General features: G+C 36.5%; 1 protein-coding gene across 1 annotated transcript in view; it reads left to right on the top strand.

The window, feature by feature from the left end:
* Positions 1-18156, top strand: part of SOAT1 (sterol O-acyltransferase 1) — a 77954-nt gene that overhangs the window by 54163 nt on the left and 5635 nt on the right. Inside the window, exons 4-11 of the mRNA XM_006887729.1 lie at positions 452-511; positions 5290-5397; positions 7034-7316; positions 7733-7811; positions 8935-9016; positions 12346-12391; positions 13336-13465; positions 14253-14350. Coding sequence (XP_006887791.1) covers positions 452-511; positions 5290-5397; positions 7034-7316; positions 7733-7811; positions 8935-9016; positions 12346-12391; positions 13336-13465; positions 14253-14350 — 886 coding nt within the window. The remainder of the gene's footprint in view (positions 1-451; positions 512-5289; positions 5398-7033; positions 7317-7732; positions 7812-8934; positions 9017-12345; positions 12392-13335; positions 13466-14252; positions 14351-18156) is intronic.

The raw sequence follows: 18156 nt of genomic DNA on the forward strand, positions 1-18156 counted from the left end.
TTGGGTTTCCGGAGGCAAGCTATTTACAGAAGTGGATGCCACTCCTGTTTCCAAGCTTGTTTTAACTGGGGAGCTCTACCAAGCACTGTCCACCATGGGTAACCATTATCATATTTGACACGTCAGTGTCACAGTGTTCAGCTTCACAGCGACCACGTTACCTCTGTACAGCAAGTGGACACACCTCAGGAGAGAATGAATAATTGTTAATGTTTGACAATAGGAATGCTAAGCTCTAGAAATGGCTTTGAATGCCACTTAACACCTTCTTACTTTCTGAGCAGGTTGGTCAGAAGAAAAAAGATCCCACACATAAAACCTTTAATCCAAATTAAGTTTTTGACTCACGGTAAGACAATACTAAATGCTGAAATAGGTAATACTTTTTATCTTATAAATAGGTCTATATTTGTTAAAATATTCAAAGTACTAATTTTTGCTTTTTTTCCAGAGATCTCAGGGCACCTCCAGAACAAGGAAAAATTTTTATCACACGGCGCTCTCTCTTAGAGTAAGTACTTTGAATTGAATTGCTTTTGTTAATTTTCCATTTGATTTAAAAAACAAAAATCACTACACCACTATCAGAATCACTAATCTTGGAATGAATGTTTAATGAATTTGTCCTATATTAATATAAATTAGTTGTTACATTTTTTTGTGCATTCTTTCTGATCATTTACTTTTTGCTCAGTCACTTATTAGCTGATTCTATATACTTTGACAGAAAAGGTTAGAAGTAAGATTACCTGTCATCTGTTAAATTCTTTGAAGTTGTACCACACAAGACTGGTAACCCCAAAGAACTAAAAAATTTCCTGAGTAAAACATTGTTAGAGTTTGGAGTTGCTATCTTTTTGTTCTGTAGATTTGAGGATTTTTACTCCTAAAAAGTTCTTTCTTTTTTTTTTTAATGTAAAAAAATTTTTTTTTATTATTTTTGTGTGAGTGTATCGTCAAATCAGATCTGACTGATACAGGAGGAGATTGTCCCTCTTTCCCCGACAGAGCATCAGGTAGAGTCGAACCGAGCACCTCTGGGATTGTAGTTGCAGCTCCTTGCCACTAGGCCACCAAAGCTCCCCTAAAAAGTTCTTTCACTAACAAGCTTAGAGATTTAAAAATTCTTTAAGATAATTTCAAAGCCTCCATATCATGTTACCTTGCAAACCAGAAGGCCAGGCATGTCTGGATGTACAAGTCTATCAACTGCTCCAATCTTCCAGTGACCATGAGGAAAAAAAGGAAAAAAAAAAGTGGTTTCCTCCCATTAATATTTATAGGATTGTAAACCCAAATGTAGGTTGCTGTGGTCGAAATCGGCTTGATGGTAATGAGTTTGAATTTTAATTTTGTTAATTTTTTTAAATTTTGTGAATTTTTATGAAAATAATTTTTGGAAATATTATTTGTAAGCACTTACAGTATTGTAAGCGCTAGCTCTGAATGGTTGGCCTAATGGCAAAAAGCTGCACTGCAATCCCGAAGGCATGCAGTTCAAGGCCGTCAGCCATTCCACTGGAGAAGGGTGGGCACTCTTTTTCTATGCCATTAACTGCCTCTGAAAAACCCACTGGAGGGTCAGCTGTGGGTAAGTTTTGACACTCTGGTACACAGCAACAACACAACATAATTGTAAGCTCTTTGGTAGATGATGACTGTGTTTTATGAGCAATTGATATACTCATTCATCTGTTCATTTGAGTACTGCTGAAATTTAAACTCTTAGAATGTTGTGAAATGGTGTTGAGTATAGTGCTTCACCTAAAAATAAATTTTTTTTTTTAAATGCTTCCTGGGTCATTAGAGATTTTTTTCCTATCTCAGTATTAAAACTTGTGGCTTTTTCAGTTCTTTCATTTGTTTTCAGTTCTTTCAGTTTGAGAAATGTTGAGCAAGGTTTTTTTTTAATTCTGAGTCCACCTCTTAGACTTTCTGAAATACTTGGTTGCACAAAGTTTTCTAAGTGTCTTAATGAGCTTTTCTTTCACAATATACCTTATACTTACTAAAATTCACTTTCTCTAACCCAAACTGATAACGTGAGTCCTTCTTGGAGGCAAAGATGGCGAAGCTTCCTCTCTCATATTTTGGTCATGCAGCTAGATGAGGCTTTTCATTGGATAGGGACATTTTGCTGGCAAGATGGAGGATCAGCAAAGCAGGGGAAGACTCCTAATTAGATGGATTGACACAGTGACTGCAGCAATGTCAGAGACAATGAGAATTTCATAGGATAGGGCAGGGTTCAGGTCAGCTCTTTATAGGGTCACACTGTAAGTCGTACTCAAAGGCACCTAACACCATCACCACCAACAACCCTTCATAAGAAAGCCAGAGTTTTCTAAAAAGAAATTGTACAATTCCGTTTCAGTTTTGCCACACTATATTATTTGAAGAGATTTATCTTTTCAAATTTATATTTATGGAAATAAAATTTCTTAGTATTAAAATTAATATTTTAATGATAGAATTGTACAAAAACCAAAATGTACCAGGGAAAGACAACATTAAAGAAAATAAAAGGACCAAATAAACCAAACTTGCTTTTGGTAGCATAAATGTGTTTTTGTTGGAATCTGAAGTGATTTAATCAAGAAATTTAGCTACTTTGAAAGATTATTTAAAAAGTTGGCATGTATCAAAAATCTCTGTAAATGTTCATTAAAATTAATAGTGGTTCAAATCCACCAGATGCTCTGGTGGAAAAGGAGGGGCAATCTCCTCCTGTACCAGTTAGATCTGATTTGACGGTACATACACAAAAAATAATAAAAAAATAAAAACTAAAAAATTAATAAAATTTTAAAAACACACCAAGGTTTAAAACTTGTTTTGGAGTCATTTGGAAAAAGTAATTTAGAAATTGCTGTGTTCTGAAGTAGTCCAGTGTTAGTCACATATAACAAATAAGAAGTTTACTACAGATCCTAGAAAGCCTATAGGATAGGTTAGGTGTTAAAATAAATGCCTTGTGCCCGCTTCGGCAGCACGTATACTAAAATTGGAACGATACAGAGAAGATCAGCAAGAAGCATTCCATATTTAAAAAATAAAAATTAAAAAAAAATAAATGCCTCTTAAGAGTTTCCAAGACTGTAAATTATAAATCTTGAAGAAAGCCAACTGCTTCAGCTTTTCCCTATATGTTACCTGGTGATTGAAACAGCCAACCTTTCATTTATCAGCACAATGCTTGATCCTCCAGACAGCACTCATTTACTTACTCATTGCCAGTAAATCAGAACCAACTTACAGCTTACTTTATGGGAGGAGATTGCTCACTTTCTCAGTCTCGCTCAGTCTCTCTTAGAGCTCACCAGAACTCCCTACCAGAAGCCACTTAATTGTGGTATTGTGTGCCATCAAATTGGAACTGATCCATAACTGACCCCCCAGCAGGTTTCCAAAGGGATTAAATCTCACAGGAGGTGATGATCCATCCTTATCTCATAGAGCAGTCTATGAATTTGAACGCTGTGCTTTTGGAATTGCAGCACAGCCCCAGACTCCACTAGGGCTCCTAATTAAGGATGGGGGAAGGAAGGATAGGGTGAAAATATAATCTGTAAATTAATAACCTTTATAAACTATAGAGTGGTGTGAAAAGAGCAAGAGCCATGTGGCCACTGTCGTATCTAACCCTTATCAGCTTCACAGAAGGGGATCTGTCCCTGTCAACAGCATCAACAACCTAAAACCAGTTTCCTTGAGACCAAACATGTCTGCTACACTCCCATTCCTCTTTCAACTCACCTCATCACCAATTTTACTGTTTTACTGGGTCCAAAATCTGTTTTACTATAGCTCACAGACCACAAAGTCCCATATTGACGAAGTCAGAAGGTTATAATCCAGGTTAGTACCAGAATACTGTTAAGATAGCTTCCAAAATGTGCTTGCAGGCACCTCAGCCTTGAGCTTTGAGGGTTTAGGCCCATGTTACATAGATCTCAGTTCTGCCAATATTGGCTCACCACCTTCCCCACCTAGTTGTCCAGCAAACTTAGACATGACTCTTCGCTTAGCTCTGGTTGTCTTTGGTGGGGTGGGTAGCAGTCCTATCTTGTGTGGATTCTTTGCTTTGGCCATGGTTGCTGCTGCTGTAAGTATAGCTGGGGCAAGAATTTCTAAACCTGAAAGATGTGCTACATTCTCTTGCGGCTACTTCTCTTTTTTGCTAGTGGGGAGAGTATGATCTGCTCCTGGAGCCACTCAATTTATTGGCTAGACTAATCAGTCCCCATGTAGATTAGTGAGACTGCTCAATCCTTTTGTAGAATGGCAAGATAGACAATCTCCTTATGGATAGGCTAACATGTCCTATTCACATATCCCACCCATCCACATGGCACAATCTAGGTTAGTGGCTAGGAAAGCCATATTGAAAGGCAAACTCCACAAATGGTAATTGATTATCACTATTATATAAACTTTTATATCAATCATGTCTTATTAATAGAAGACCATTTAATATATATTCATTGAATTAAGTATAGAAAAGTACAATTGTATGAAGAGCAAGGGCAGCATGTTATATCTAACCTTTACCAACTTAACAAAAGGGAACTGTCCCTGTCAATGTCAGCAATATAAACCAGTTTCCATGAGGTCACACATATCCCCTATGCTCCTGCCTGCACCTCTTCTCTTCATCCCAACACCAGTCTTACTGCTGTACTGGGCCCCGAATCTGATGTGGTAGTTCACAGATCACACAGAACTGTACTGGGAAAGTCAAAAGGCTATATAATTCAGGTTAGTAGCAGAATACAGTCAAGACAGTTCTAAAATATACCTCATTTTTGAGCCTCTTGGCTTTAGCCCAGTGTTTCAAAGCTCTCAGTCCTGTCAATTATGGATCTCTCTCCCCTCCCCCTTTCCCTAGGTGTTCAACAAACTTGGGCAAAGGCTCTTAGCTCTGGTTCCATGTTGGTAGTAGTCCCAAAGTCAGGTCCATTTCATGTTGAGTAAGTCTTAGCTTTTAATTTTTCTGTTTCCTGCTTTTGCAGCCTGTCTAGAAACAACTTTTTCTGACAGGTTTTCCTATCCATGTTGTAATCTAAGAAATAGAATAATTTTCTTCAAAAGAGCCTAAACTTTTTCCTCTGTGCCCCCATCCCCAGTCTTGGTTGTGTCATTTACTGTCTGTGTACTAATGATTTAATGTGTAAAATTGTGTGATTATTGTTTTTGAGATTTTTTTTAAAGGGTTGAAGTGTCTTCTAAATTGCTTTAAAATGAAATCTTAACATACTTTGAAATTATTCTTTTGAATTTCATTTACAGTGAGCTGTTAGAGGTTGACCACATCAGAACAATATATCATATGTTTATTGCACTCCTCTTTATCTTTGCCCTCAGCACACTGGTGGTAGATTACATTGATGAAGGAAGGTAAGCCAACAGAAAATATGTTTGGTTATGAGATACACTGTTTTTCACTATCTTTATATTTAAGAAAAGATTAATTTGGTTGAAGTTACTCCAGGAAATCCATGAGCAGCTGATTGGAGGTAGATAGTACTCTCTTTTAAAGAGTGTAACCCAAATAAAAATCAAATGTTTCATTACTTTTATTTTCATATTATTCTACCAAGTGGGAGAATTTCATATGCATGGCTTTTTCTATTATGGAATGCGTTGATTAATTAAATAGCTTGCTAGAATTTAAGTTTTGGCATATAAAATGTTTAGTTATTTTTTTTAATAGTATTACTTTTACAAGATAAACTCTTAATCATAGACTAAGTTATTTTCTAGAAAAATCAAATTTTGAGATATAATTATGTGTTGTCATTTTTACTTTAACCTTCTCCATCTTAAAAAACCCAGTCTTAATATATAAAAACAATTACTATATAAATACTTTCACTGTTGATGTTATTATATGTTAGAGTTTAAAATTTTTATTTATATGTTTAAAATATTAATTTATATATGAGATATATATCTCAAGAAGTGCTTTTAGGAAAATTTGTTGATGTATTTTGAAGCAAAAATCTAGACTTTATGAGCTTAAAGCAGATCTTTATCTAGCAGCACTATTTTATCTATGACTTAATGTTTCCTAAAGTTGAAAATTTGAAGTGTATAGAAGGATCAGGGAGCTCTGATGGCTAGTGTTTAAGAATTGTGCTGCCACCTTGAAGGCATGCCATTCAAATCCACTAGCTGTTGGGCAGAACAAAGATGGGCAGTCTCCATGCATGCAATTTACTTGCCTCTGAAAACCTGCTGAAAGGTCAGTTATGGATAAGTTCTGACATCAGAAATAAGAGTCAACAGGGAGGAAGTGGTAAAAGCATATTTGATTACATTGTAGGTTTGTAATTAATACTATAAAACAAAATGTGTATGGAGTAACCAATTTGTTTTGTAAACTGTATCTTAAAAATTACAATTAAAAAAAAAAGTACTCCAGAGACTAAGGTGCACCTGATATAGGCCATGGTTTTTGCAATCACTTGTTATGCATCAGAGAGTTGGACAATGACAAGGGAGGATAGAAGGAGAATTGACGCCTTTGAGCTGTGGTCCTGGAGAAGAGTGCTGAATGTACCATGGACTACCAAGAAAACAAATAGATTCATCCTAGAGAGGGTTAAACTGGGCTGCTGCTTGGAGGCAAGGATTCTGGGGCTTCGCCTGACATACTTTGGACATGTTGTAAGGAGAGACAGGTCATTAGAGAGGGACATCATGCTGGGCAGAGTGGAGGGACAGCGCAGGAGGCGAAGACCCTCTATGAGGTGGATTGATTCAGTGACTGGGGTATTCGGGATGGGTGTGTCAGAGGCAGTGAGATTGGCACAGGATAGAGCAGGGTTTAGGGCTGTTGTACATGGGGTCACTATGAGTCGCAAACGACTCGACGGCACATAACAACAACAATAACAACAACAACTCCAGAGAAACAATAAGAAAACTTTATTATAACTGGGAGAGGGGAGAATAGATGGAAGGGGATGTTTTCTATAACTCAATTAAAAAAAAAATTTCTGAATTCTTTCTCTCTGTTTTTTCTCTCCAGATTGGTACTTGAATTCAGTCTCATGTCTTACGCTTTTGGCAAATTTCCTATTGTTGTTTGGACCTGGTTTCCTATGTTCCTGTCTACACTTTTTGTTCCCTATTTCCTCTTTCACAATTGGGCTAGTGGATACAAGAGGAATTCCTATCCAGTGCTCCGTTCTCTTGGCTATGGTTTACTTTTCCTATTATTCCAGATTGGAATTTTAGGTGTTATACCAACATATGTTGTGTTAGCTTATACACTGCCACCAGCTTCCCGGATTATTGTTATAAGTGAACAGGTAAGCTTTAAAGTGTTGTCCAAAGATCTTTTTAGTTAAGATAACAACAACCCTAGTACAAACATTCTGTGACTTTTTTTTGGGGGGTGGTCATATTAATTTAAATTGTTTTACCTGCTTTGTTATACTGTTAGCTATAAAGTGAAAATTTTTAAAAGTAGGTAGCTCACCTTTAAGATATAATACTGTACTGTTTCTGAACACTTTATAACAAAATTAATACAAGCATTTTTATAATTTATATAAACTATACTTTTGTTATGTTAAATCCTTTTTCATCATAGAATTATTTACATCTAGTTAAAGAATTTACTTCATTTTAATTGCATTCTACATGCATGAGTATGATCTAAATTGCTTGCAGGAACATGACAGTGATTGAAAAGCCCTCTGATTATTTTTACTTCCTTTTGTAGATTCGTTTTATAATGAAAGCACATTCCTTTATCAGAGAGAATGTCCCTCGAGTACTGGATTCAGCTAAAGAAAAATCAAGTATGTAATTCTGTTCAGGCAAAGGTTTCTTGCTAGCATATTTCCATCTCCAATGTTTACTGGAACAACATATTATATAAAATCTATAGAGATTAATGTTAATATTTATTTAGAAAATTGTTTCTTAATTGTTTATATTTTGCCTTTTTTATACAGTTGTAAAATAGTAATCATTTTACTTAGCATTACTAAGAAAAGGCTCCTAGCCTCATGATGCCTATGAATGCTTTTTCTTTAGTGGTTGCTTTAGCAGTTAGTTATCAAAGTAAAAAATAATGTGGATTTAAAGGATTAGTATATTGGTACATAGAATGTAGAACACAAAGGCATTGCTGTTTGGTAAGTTAAGCCTCTGTGATTGTAATTGTGAAAGAGCAACATTGACCAAACCTGGGAAACATGAGCACAATCTTGTATTGGAGAGTCTGCATGATTACTTTGCACTAACATTTACAGGATGTTCATCCAATTTTAAATTGTACTGTATGTGGCTTTTTTGAAGTCTTCCCTTGAATCTAGTAAAATGTAGTTTGAAACTTGTAAACAACTGTGTTTGCCAGAAGCATTGTTATGTGAACTAGGCAAGTTAACCTTTTTTTCCCTTTCCTTCTCCTAATCTAATTGTAAACCAGGCCAGCCTGAACATCATGGCTGATGCTCAGTAGCCATCAGGTTCTTTCAAATGCATCTTTACACTCTTGCACAAAAATTGAGGAATAAATGTCCACTGCTTTTGGTTTGAAAAAAAAAAAAAGGATTAGTATAGTAAACCAGTACAAGAATAATAAACCTGAATGGAAATCCAAAAATCTCTCTAAATGTTCATTAAAATTAATAAAATAAATTTTTTTTAAAAAAAACAACATAATGCATGAGAATGGTTGTATGAAACACAATGTGAATGAAGAATAGTGTGATATACAATATATGGAAACTTGGTAAGCAAACTGATTTAAAAAACATAATGTAAAAGAAAAAAGAATAAGAAACCATTTTAGTAGGTCAGAAGTCAAGGCGAAGAGTCTTATATGTCATTTCTGTTGAATTTTTTCTTATTTTCTCATAGCAATTTGCTGGAAAATGTCAAAGAATCTGTGATGTAAACATGGTTCTCTCTTTCCAGGCACTGTACCAATACCCACGATCGGCAAGTACTTGTATTTCTTGTTTGCACCTACACTCATCTATCGTGACAGCTATCCCAGGTAATGATAATATGAAGTAAAAAGTGTGTCACACATCAGAAATGTGGCATGAGTAAGGTTGGATAGGTAGGGGCCAGTTCATCTAGAATTCTCCATAAGATAATGAGTTTTCTTTCTGACATGAGAAGCCCTAGGATGATGATTCTGTTAACTTTGGCTTGATACAGTAATTTTTTGAAAACACTCTGTTGTTTTAAGTAAAACTATACAGCAAATTTGTTAGCCATACAAACAGTTGCATGACATCAGTTGCTATTCCTGGTTATATCAGAACTCTCCTCATTTCCATCTTTTCTTCTTGTTTTCCAGCCATCGAGTTTCCAGGATTTTGTCATCTTACATGTTTGTTGCCTATTTAACCTCTTATAGTTGATTGTTCTAAGGAGAATTTCTTCACAGATATTATCGCTTATTTTATAGTCCCATCTATGTTGTATAATTGAAACGTAACTTCTGGTTGTGACTTCAGTCCTAGGCTAACAAGAGATATTCTTAGGGCAATAGTCTTGAAGATTCTTCCAGTTTCTGTCAGTTCAATAAATCTGATCTCTATTTTTCCTTAAATTAATATCCACATTTTTTCCTCTTCAAACCAAAACCTTGTGTCTCTTGTCAGAATTGTCCATAGTGGTGACCAGGCTAATGGAAGTGCCATCTAGTTCTGGTCTAGAGCTAGAAGAGGCTTTTGTTCATAAGGGTCTTCTGTCTGGCAGTTTTTGTTTCTTGACATTTTCTTTTTCCTTCATTTTTCTTTGCCTAAGGTGTGAGAAGAACAGTAGCTATATAATAGATGTCTGCTGACAAACTTAAGACCCCAGATGCTGCTCACCAAACTAGCATAGTAGACCTTTTTTTTTTTTTAACATAACAAAATCATGACTTTATTACTTAAAGAAGTGCCATTTTTTTGTTTAGCTTTCTGTCTTTGTGCTTGTTCCTTCAGTGCTTTCAAAAAACAACTTTTTGCTCCTCAAAAAGGAAAGCATGCTAGGTCCTGTCACGGACGCACTTAGCACACATGAAACGACCAAGCTCTGCTGACAGTACTTTTTGTTTTTTATAACCTCATGAGAGCTTTAGGTCCATAGCACCAACCCATCTTAGTTGGCCTAGGTTCATGCCACAAGTGCTTCCCCAACCTGCTATACTTGGTATAAAGGTAAACAGTTCTATTACCAGGGGTTCAAGAAAGCCCAGTTTTGTTAGAGACTGTATTGTAGGGACAGCCCATGATGGTAGGTCAGATGCAGAGCCATTTTGGATCCTTCTACACAGTGTAGACTATTATTTTTAAGAACTATACCAACTGACCTAGATATCCCTTGAAGTTAAGGTCCTGAGCCCTCAATCCTAGTAGTTCAATCTCATGATGTGTTTGAATTTGTCTAGGAAATTAAATGTTTTTTAACACGTTGCCACACACTTTTAAATTGACGACCGTGCATTTTTCAATGTATTACCATCATTTGCGGCAACGTGTTAAAGGGAAACATTTTGGTGCCTCTTATATGCTCTGTTGCATATCTGTACATATGTGTATATAAATATCTACAACTGTGCCTTATTGTAGGAAGCTTTGGTATAGTGTGTGGAGAGTTTCGTTGATAACCTAATGACCATGCTTCTCAGGTAATTAGAATCCACTCAACTGCTCTACAGGTGAAAGATGGGCATTCTCCCTTGTTTTTACAGCTTTGGAAACCCAATGGAGGGTCAGCTAGGAGTTGGTTCTGATTCATGGCAATGACATGTTTACCTCTACAATCAAAGTATAGAGGATTCAATTACCTTTTTCAAAATCTCCAATCATTATTATATGTTAACTTTGAAAACTTGGTACTTTTCTCCCACACCAAAAAATAAGCCATAGCCCTCTAAAGATGGTACCTCGGTGATGGAATATGAGTTGACATGAACCTATAATTAAATGGAACAAGATGAATTGACAGAGTGGCTTTATCCATGGGCTGAAACATGTCAGAGATCATGAGGATGGTGCAAAGTACAGCAGGGTTCAGATCTGTTGTGCATATGCTTACTGTGAGTCTTAGCTGGTGTGATGGCCCATAATAACAAGCTCTATAGATTAAAATTGAGAGGATAAAAAGAAGTAATCATGACCTTTGAGTTCAAAATTTTTTGAAAATTCATTAAACAGAAATAAAACATTTCCATTCTCATGAGTCAAAACTTGTGTTAGACTGGAGTCAGACCTGACTCAACATCGAGAGAGATGTCTGTATCTGCACACCATAAGCCTTCTTGCACCTGGATAGCACACATGTCTACCCAAGTAACCCTCACCAGTGTTGTCACTACTACAGTTACATCTTGGAAAAAGGATGGGCCGTTTCCTCCTGTGCGATTAACTCACCAGAGGTCAGCTGTGGGTCATTTCTGATTCCATGGTACACAACACCACTAACATTGTTATATAGTATTATTTATATTACAGCATTTAATGTGATAGTTCTTTATTCCTACATACTTTTGAAAGTCTATTTACCATGATAACGTTCTCTCATAATTATGCATTACCTTTCACTTCACCAGAATGAACTAGGATCTAGTGAGTGATTCTGCCTTTTTCACCCTTCGTCCTTGGTAACCATCAAAGAATGTAGTAACATCTGTGTGTAAACTTACTCTTCCTATAACAATGATACAGTATTTATTCTTTTGTGGTTGACTTATTTTACTTAGTATAGTGTTTTCTACATTCATCCAGGTTGTGTTTTGTAGTTTCATAATTATTTATTATTCTGTTATGTATGTACTAAATTTTGATCATGCATTCACTCATTGATGGTCACTTAGGTTATATCTATCTTTTTTACCATTTCAAATAATGCTGCGGTGAACATAAGTGTGCATGTGTTTCTTCATATCACTCCTCATATTTCCCTTGGATGCATACCTAGGAGTGGAATTTCTATATCATGTGGGATTTATAGTTCAAACTCTTTGAGAAAGTGCTGTATACTATTTTGTATAGTGATGGTATGTAGAGTTCCAGTTTCCTCAACAGCCTCACTAGCATTTATTGTTTTGTGTTTTAATCAGTACTGTTTTTGCAGGAATGGGATGGTATTACATTGTAGTTTTGATTTTCATCTGTCTAATGATTGTGAGCACCTACCTCTTCATGTGTTTGTCAACAATTTCTTGGATATTGTCTTTGGTGAAATGTCTTTTCATGTTCCTTATCCTTTTTTTTTTGGCTTGGTTTGTTTTGTTAGGGTCTATAAACAGAGTTCTCCATGGATACTATTAATTGTGAATGGTGCTAAAGTTTGTTTATTTAGGAAGTTATTTTTATTTCTTTTTAGGACTCCCACTGTAAGATGGGGCTATGTTGCTACACAGTTTTTACAGGTATGTCTCTGTATTTTTTTTCAACTGCCTGATGTTTGTTGATTTGTGGGAGATGAAAATTCCATTTTACAATCATCTAATCTTATTAAAGTGTGGTTAAAATTTATGTTTACTCAGAACTTAAGAAGTTTTTGTTAAGATAATGAAATCTTAGCAATGTTTTAAATGGGATTTATTTTCACTAATGTCAAAGGTATTTCTCAATTTAAAAGCATTATTTTAAATGTAATATAAATCCATTTGGTTTCAATATAGCACCCTCCCCAGTTTGTATGTGCAAAGTTGGGAAATAGATACGGTTTGGACTCTTACTACCCCCAATGATCAGAATCAAAGTCTCATAAAATCCTAATTTATGCACTTGTCTAAATCATACACCATTTATGAAATGCATCCATCTTCATTTTTCTACCTACTTTTTCAATGAAATATTGTATAAGGCATAAAAAATCCAAATATAATAAAATAGAATAATCAAATATTCTGAAACTACCATTTAGTGAAGGACTACAAGAGTTTGTGACAAAAACTGGCTTAAAAGATAATGTTTTGGTAGTATTCTACACTAAAACCTTGTTTTCATGTTGACTCATAGTAACACCATGTTCTACAGAGTAGAAATGCTCTGTATTGCTTTCCTGGCTTAATCTGAGTGAGAGCATTTCACCAAACCTTTCCACCTTTCCCTACACCATTGTGGGGTGAGTTTGAGCTTTCACCATTTGGTTAGTAATTAGCTTAGCATAGTCTAAATGCACTACCTAAAGAGTTGACAATTTTCTATACTAGACTTAAATGAAATGTGTAGCCACACATACATATATACACACACATGTATATGGATTTGTATGAAAGCCATACTTGAAGACTCAAGTATGTACTTCCTGTTGGGGGGAAAAATTACTCTTTTCTTATTATTAAGTCTTTATTATCTCTGTTTTCAGACGTTTGGATCCTTTTTTTATGTGTATTACATCTTTGAAAGGCTCTGTGTCCCCTTGTTTCGGAATATCAAACAAGAACCCTTCAGTGCTCGTGTCCTGGTCCTGTGTGTGTTTAACTCTATCTTGCCAGGTAACAAGGATACTGATTAATTTGGTCATTCATATATTTCCAGGGATGATAAAAAGCTATTGCGTAGAAGTGCTTTTATTTACCTCTTTTTCCTTCAGAAAGTCATGTATACCTATTATTTTTCTCCTATTTATCTCATAAATAAGTTGTCATTCTAGTCTTGGACCAAATCTCTCATGTATCTTTGGCTTTCATTTAAGTCTTACTTTTCTTGTGTGTGGCCAATCTATATTTATGCTTCTACCCACTCTTCCCCCATTTAGTTCATTACACTGTTGCTCCTAATCTCACCAGGCCACTAAATAGCCTTTGTTAATATCATTAATAACCTGTTGATTGTAATTCAATAAATACCCATGATGTTGCTGACCACTTGCTTTTTAAATATCATCCCTTCTACTATTTTTTTATTCTCTTGAATTATTTCTGGTCATACCATAATGTTCTAATTTCATTCACATTCCCCAGAGATAAAATCTACACTAAACAGCTGCTTAGAATGTTGTCTTGGTATATGATTGCTAAAGGATCTTGTGTACCAAATTAAGTCAAACATCCAAAATCTTCTATTAAAAACTCACTAGATTATTTGTTGTCTGTAAAACCTACTTGAAAATTGTCACTATCTTAGATGAATGAAGAAGAACAATGTCTTAACATTAAATTTATGTAAGCAAATGATGATGTAGAATTAATGTTTCCATATGTAAGCTATTGGGAAGACTCTTTATATTGTTAATCTTACGTTTAGTTGTCCTAATTCTTGATATTCATTTTTTTTTCAAAGGTGTGCTGATCCTATTACTTACATTTTTTGCCTTTTTGCATTGCTGGCACAATGCCTTTGCTGAGATGTTACGCTTTGGTGACAGGATGTTTTATAAGGTAATATACATAGACTTGGAGTGGTAGGGGGTTTTCCTCCTGAGATCTTATATTGCAACTTTTTTCTTCCCTCTGTAAAGTAGAAATTTGTTTTAATTTACCTTTGATGATTTTTTAAATTTTTTATTATTATTTTAATGAAAATTTACAAAGATTTTGGATTTCCATTCATTTATTGTTGCACTTTTCTCCCTGCCCACCTGTCCCCTCTAGTTCATTCTTCTCTTTGAAAAGTAAAAGAAAAATTGTTTCACTGTTATATAATCCCTCCTCCCAAGTGCACTCCACTATGCAGCCTTCCTTCTGGACTCATGACATGACAATAATACCTAATCATATATACCTTTTAAACAGTTTCTCTTTCTCTCTCTCATCTGTTTCAATGCAGTATGCATAATTTATCTGATTGTTCTCAGTCTCCCCCTGCCCCCAACCCCTGTTTCAGTCCTATTTTTTAACAGTGGCAATATGCAGTATTTGTCCTTTTGTGACTGAGATATTTCAAACAGCATAATGTCCTTCAGGGTCATCCATTTTGAATAATATTTCATTGCAACATTTTTTATATAAACATTGTTAGATATTTTTTCTTACCATGGTTTTATCAACTTTAAGTCTGAAATTCTGAAGTAGATTAATTAATATTGTCTCTTCTGTGGATATACTATCTACTCGTTTCATACAGCAAGCAAGTGATTTTTGCCACCAACCTGTGAGGACTTTTTATAGTTCAAGTAGGAAACCACATGTCCACAAGGCACTATGAGACATTTTTTTGACTATTCATTTATTTAAATTGGCCATGTAGTACTGACTACAATTACTGTTTTTCTGGTCTACAACTTAATGGTACCAATTATATTTATCAAGTTGTGCACCTAATTAATTGTCAAATTTGCATTGCTTGTTCAATATTTCACTTTCCCCCTCTCCCTCCTGCTCCTGTCAACCACTAATAAACATTTTACTGTACTTGTTATTTTATATATGTAAGATCATTCAATTTTTTCCCTCTTGTGATTGAACATAGTATTTTCAACAGTGTTGTAGAGTGTATCATGACCTCTTTATGACTATTACTAATTGCAGTTGATTAATTCTTTATAGTGACTAGTACACTATTGTATATTGCCTTTATCTTCAACCAGCTTCCTATTTTATTTTTTCTCTCCTTTCCCTTTCCATTCACATGATTCTATGTGTAAACTTTTCCCTTAGTTTTTCATAATAATGATCTTATGCCATAATTGTCTTTTTGTGACTGATTAGTAATGCATAGTATTCTGTTAGAGCAGGGTAACACTGCATGGTTCAAAATTGGGAAGGGTGTACGCCAGGGATGCATCCTGTCTCCATACCTTTTCAACATGTATGCAGAGCAGATTATCCGAGAAGCTGGGCTCTATGAGGAGAATTGTGGCATCAGGATTGGTGGAAGATCTATTAACAATCTGCGTTATGCAGATGACACAACCCTGCTTGCTGAAACTGAGGAGGACCTCATGCACTTGCTGCGAAGGGTCAAGGACTGCAGCCTTCAGTATGGACTAAGGCTCAATGTCAAGAAGACAAAGATTCTCGCCACTGGACCAATTGGCAGTGTCAGGATGGATGACGAAGAGATTGAGAGTGTTCACAGCTTCAGTTTGCTCGGCTCCACAGTCAACACTCTTGGCACCAGCAGTCAGGAAATCAAAAAGCATATCGCGATGGGAAAGTCTGCTGTTAGGGACCTCTCAAAGGTACTCAGGAACAACAGTGTCTCTCTGGAGACTAAGGTGCGCCTGATACAGGCCATGGTCTTTGCAATCGCTTGTTATGCATCAGAGAGTTGGACAGTGACTAGGGAGGACAGAAGGAGAGTGGATGCTTTTGAGCTGTGGTGCTGGAGAAGGGTACTGAATGTACCATGGACTGCCAGGAAAACAAACAGATTCATCTTGGAGAAGATTAAACCAAGCTACTCCTTGGAGGCAAGGATTCTGGGGCTTCGTCTGACATACTTTGGACATGTTACCAGGAGGGACGGGTCCTTGGAGAGGGACATCGTGCTTGGGAGGGTGGAGGGACAGCGCAGGAGGGGAAGACCCTCTATGAGATGGATTGATTCAGTGACTGGGGTAATCGGGATGGGTGTGTCAGAGGCGGTGTGGTTGGCGCAGGATAGAGCAGGGTTTAGGGCTGTTGTGCATAGGGTCGCTATGAGTCGGAAACGACTCGATGGCACATAACAACAACAAACAACAACAGTATTCTGTTATGTAAATATACCATAGTTTCTTGAGCTGTCTCTCCATTGATAGGCGCTTGAGTTGTTTACAACTCTTTACCATGTTAAGCAAAAGTGTTGTATATATCAGTTTGTGTTGCAGACCTTATTTCTTTGGGATCTTCACCTAGTAGTGGGATTGCTGGATCAAATGGTGTCTCTATTCCCAACTTTCTAAGGAAACACCAAGTTAATGTCTATCGTGGTTGCACCATTTTACATTCCCACCAACAGTATAGGAAAGTTCCACCAAACACTACTTAGTATTATATCAAGTCTACATGACTTTAAAATTCTCTCATTATTTTTGAAAGGATAACGAATATTTGCTGTTTGTTAAGTCAGTGAACATTTTGTTGTTGTTGTTGTTATGTGCCATTGAGTCGCTTGCGACTCATAGCAACCCTATATACAAGAGCTCTAAACACTGTTCTATCCTGTGCCAACCTAGCCATCTCAAACGCACTTATTCCTACCACTCCAGTCACAGAGTCGATCCATCTAATCGAGGGTCTTCCTCTCTTTCACCACCCCTCCACTCTGCCAAACATGATGTCCCTCTCTAAGGACCAGGTCCCTCCTTGCAACATGCCCAAAGTAGTCAGACGAAGCTTCAGAATACTTGACTCCAAGGACCGGCTTCACCTTCTCCAGGACAAACCTGTTTGTTCTCCTAGTAGTCTATGGTATATTCAACACTCTTCTGCAGCACCACAGCTCAAAGGCATCAATTCTCTTTCTATCAACCCTATTCACTGTTCAGTTCTCTGATGCATAGCATGTAATTGCGAAGACTATAGCCTGGATCAGGTGCACCTCAGTCTCCAGCCTGATGTCGTTGCTCTTCAGTACTCTAGAGAGGTCCCTCACAGCCGACTTTCCAGGCTGCTGTTACCAAGAGTGTTGATTGTGGAGCCAAGCAAACTAAAACTGCTAACTATCTCAATGTCTTCACCATCCATACTGATGCTACCAATTGGCCCAGTGGTGAGAATCTTTGTTTTCTTGATGTTGAGCTTCAATCCATATAGGAGGCTGCAGCCATTGACCTTCTGCAGCAAGCGCTTCAGGTCCTATAATGAAATGTGCAGAGAGCTGGAGTCAGAAATCAAAAGGGCCAAACTCTCTCAGCATTTCTTAAGCTAAAGGAGCTGAAAAACAAATTCAAGCCACGAATGGCAATACTTAATGATACTTTGGGTAGAATGTTAAATGATCCAGGAAGTATCAAGAGAAGATGGAAGGAATACACAGAGTCACTGTATCAGAAGGAACTGGCTGACACAGAACAATTTCATGAAATGATGTATGAGCAAGAGCCTATGGTGATGAAGGAGGAAGTTCAAATTGCTCTGAAGGAATTGGCAAAAAACAAGGCTTCAGGCATTGATGGCATACCAATTGACATATTTCAACAGACAGACGCTGCCCTGGATGTCCTCACTAAGTTGTGCCAAGAAATGTGGAGAAGAGCCAGCTGGCCCACTGACTGGAAAAGATCAATATTTGTTCCCATTCCAAAGAAAGGTGACCCAAC

Source organism: Elephantulus edwardii, unplaced genomic scaffold (genome assembly GCF_000299155.1).
Source record: "Elephantulus edwardii isolate Elephantulus edwardi_28Jun2011 unplaced genomic scaffold, EleEdw1.0 scaffold00061, whole genome shotgun sequence".
Lineage (NCBI taxonomy): Eukaryota > Metazoa > Chordata > Mammalia > Macroscelidea > Macroscelididae > Elephantulus > Elephantulus edwardii.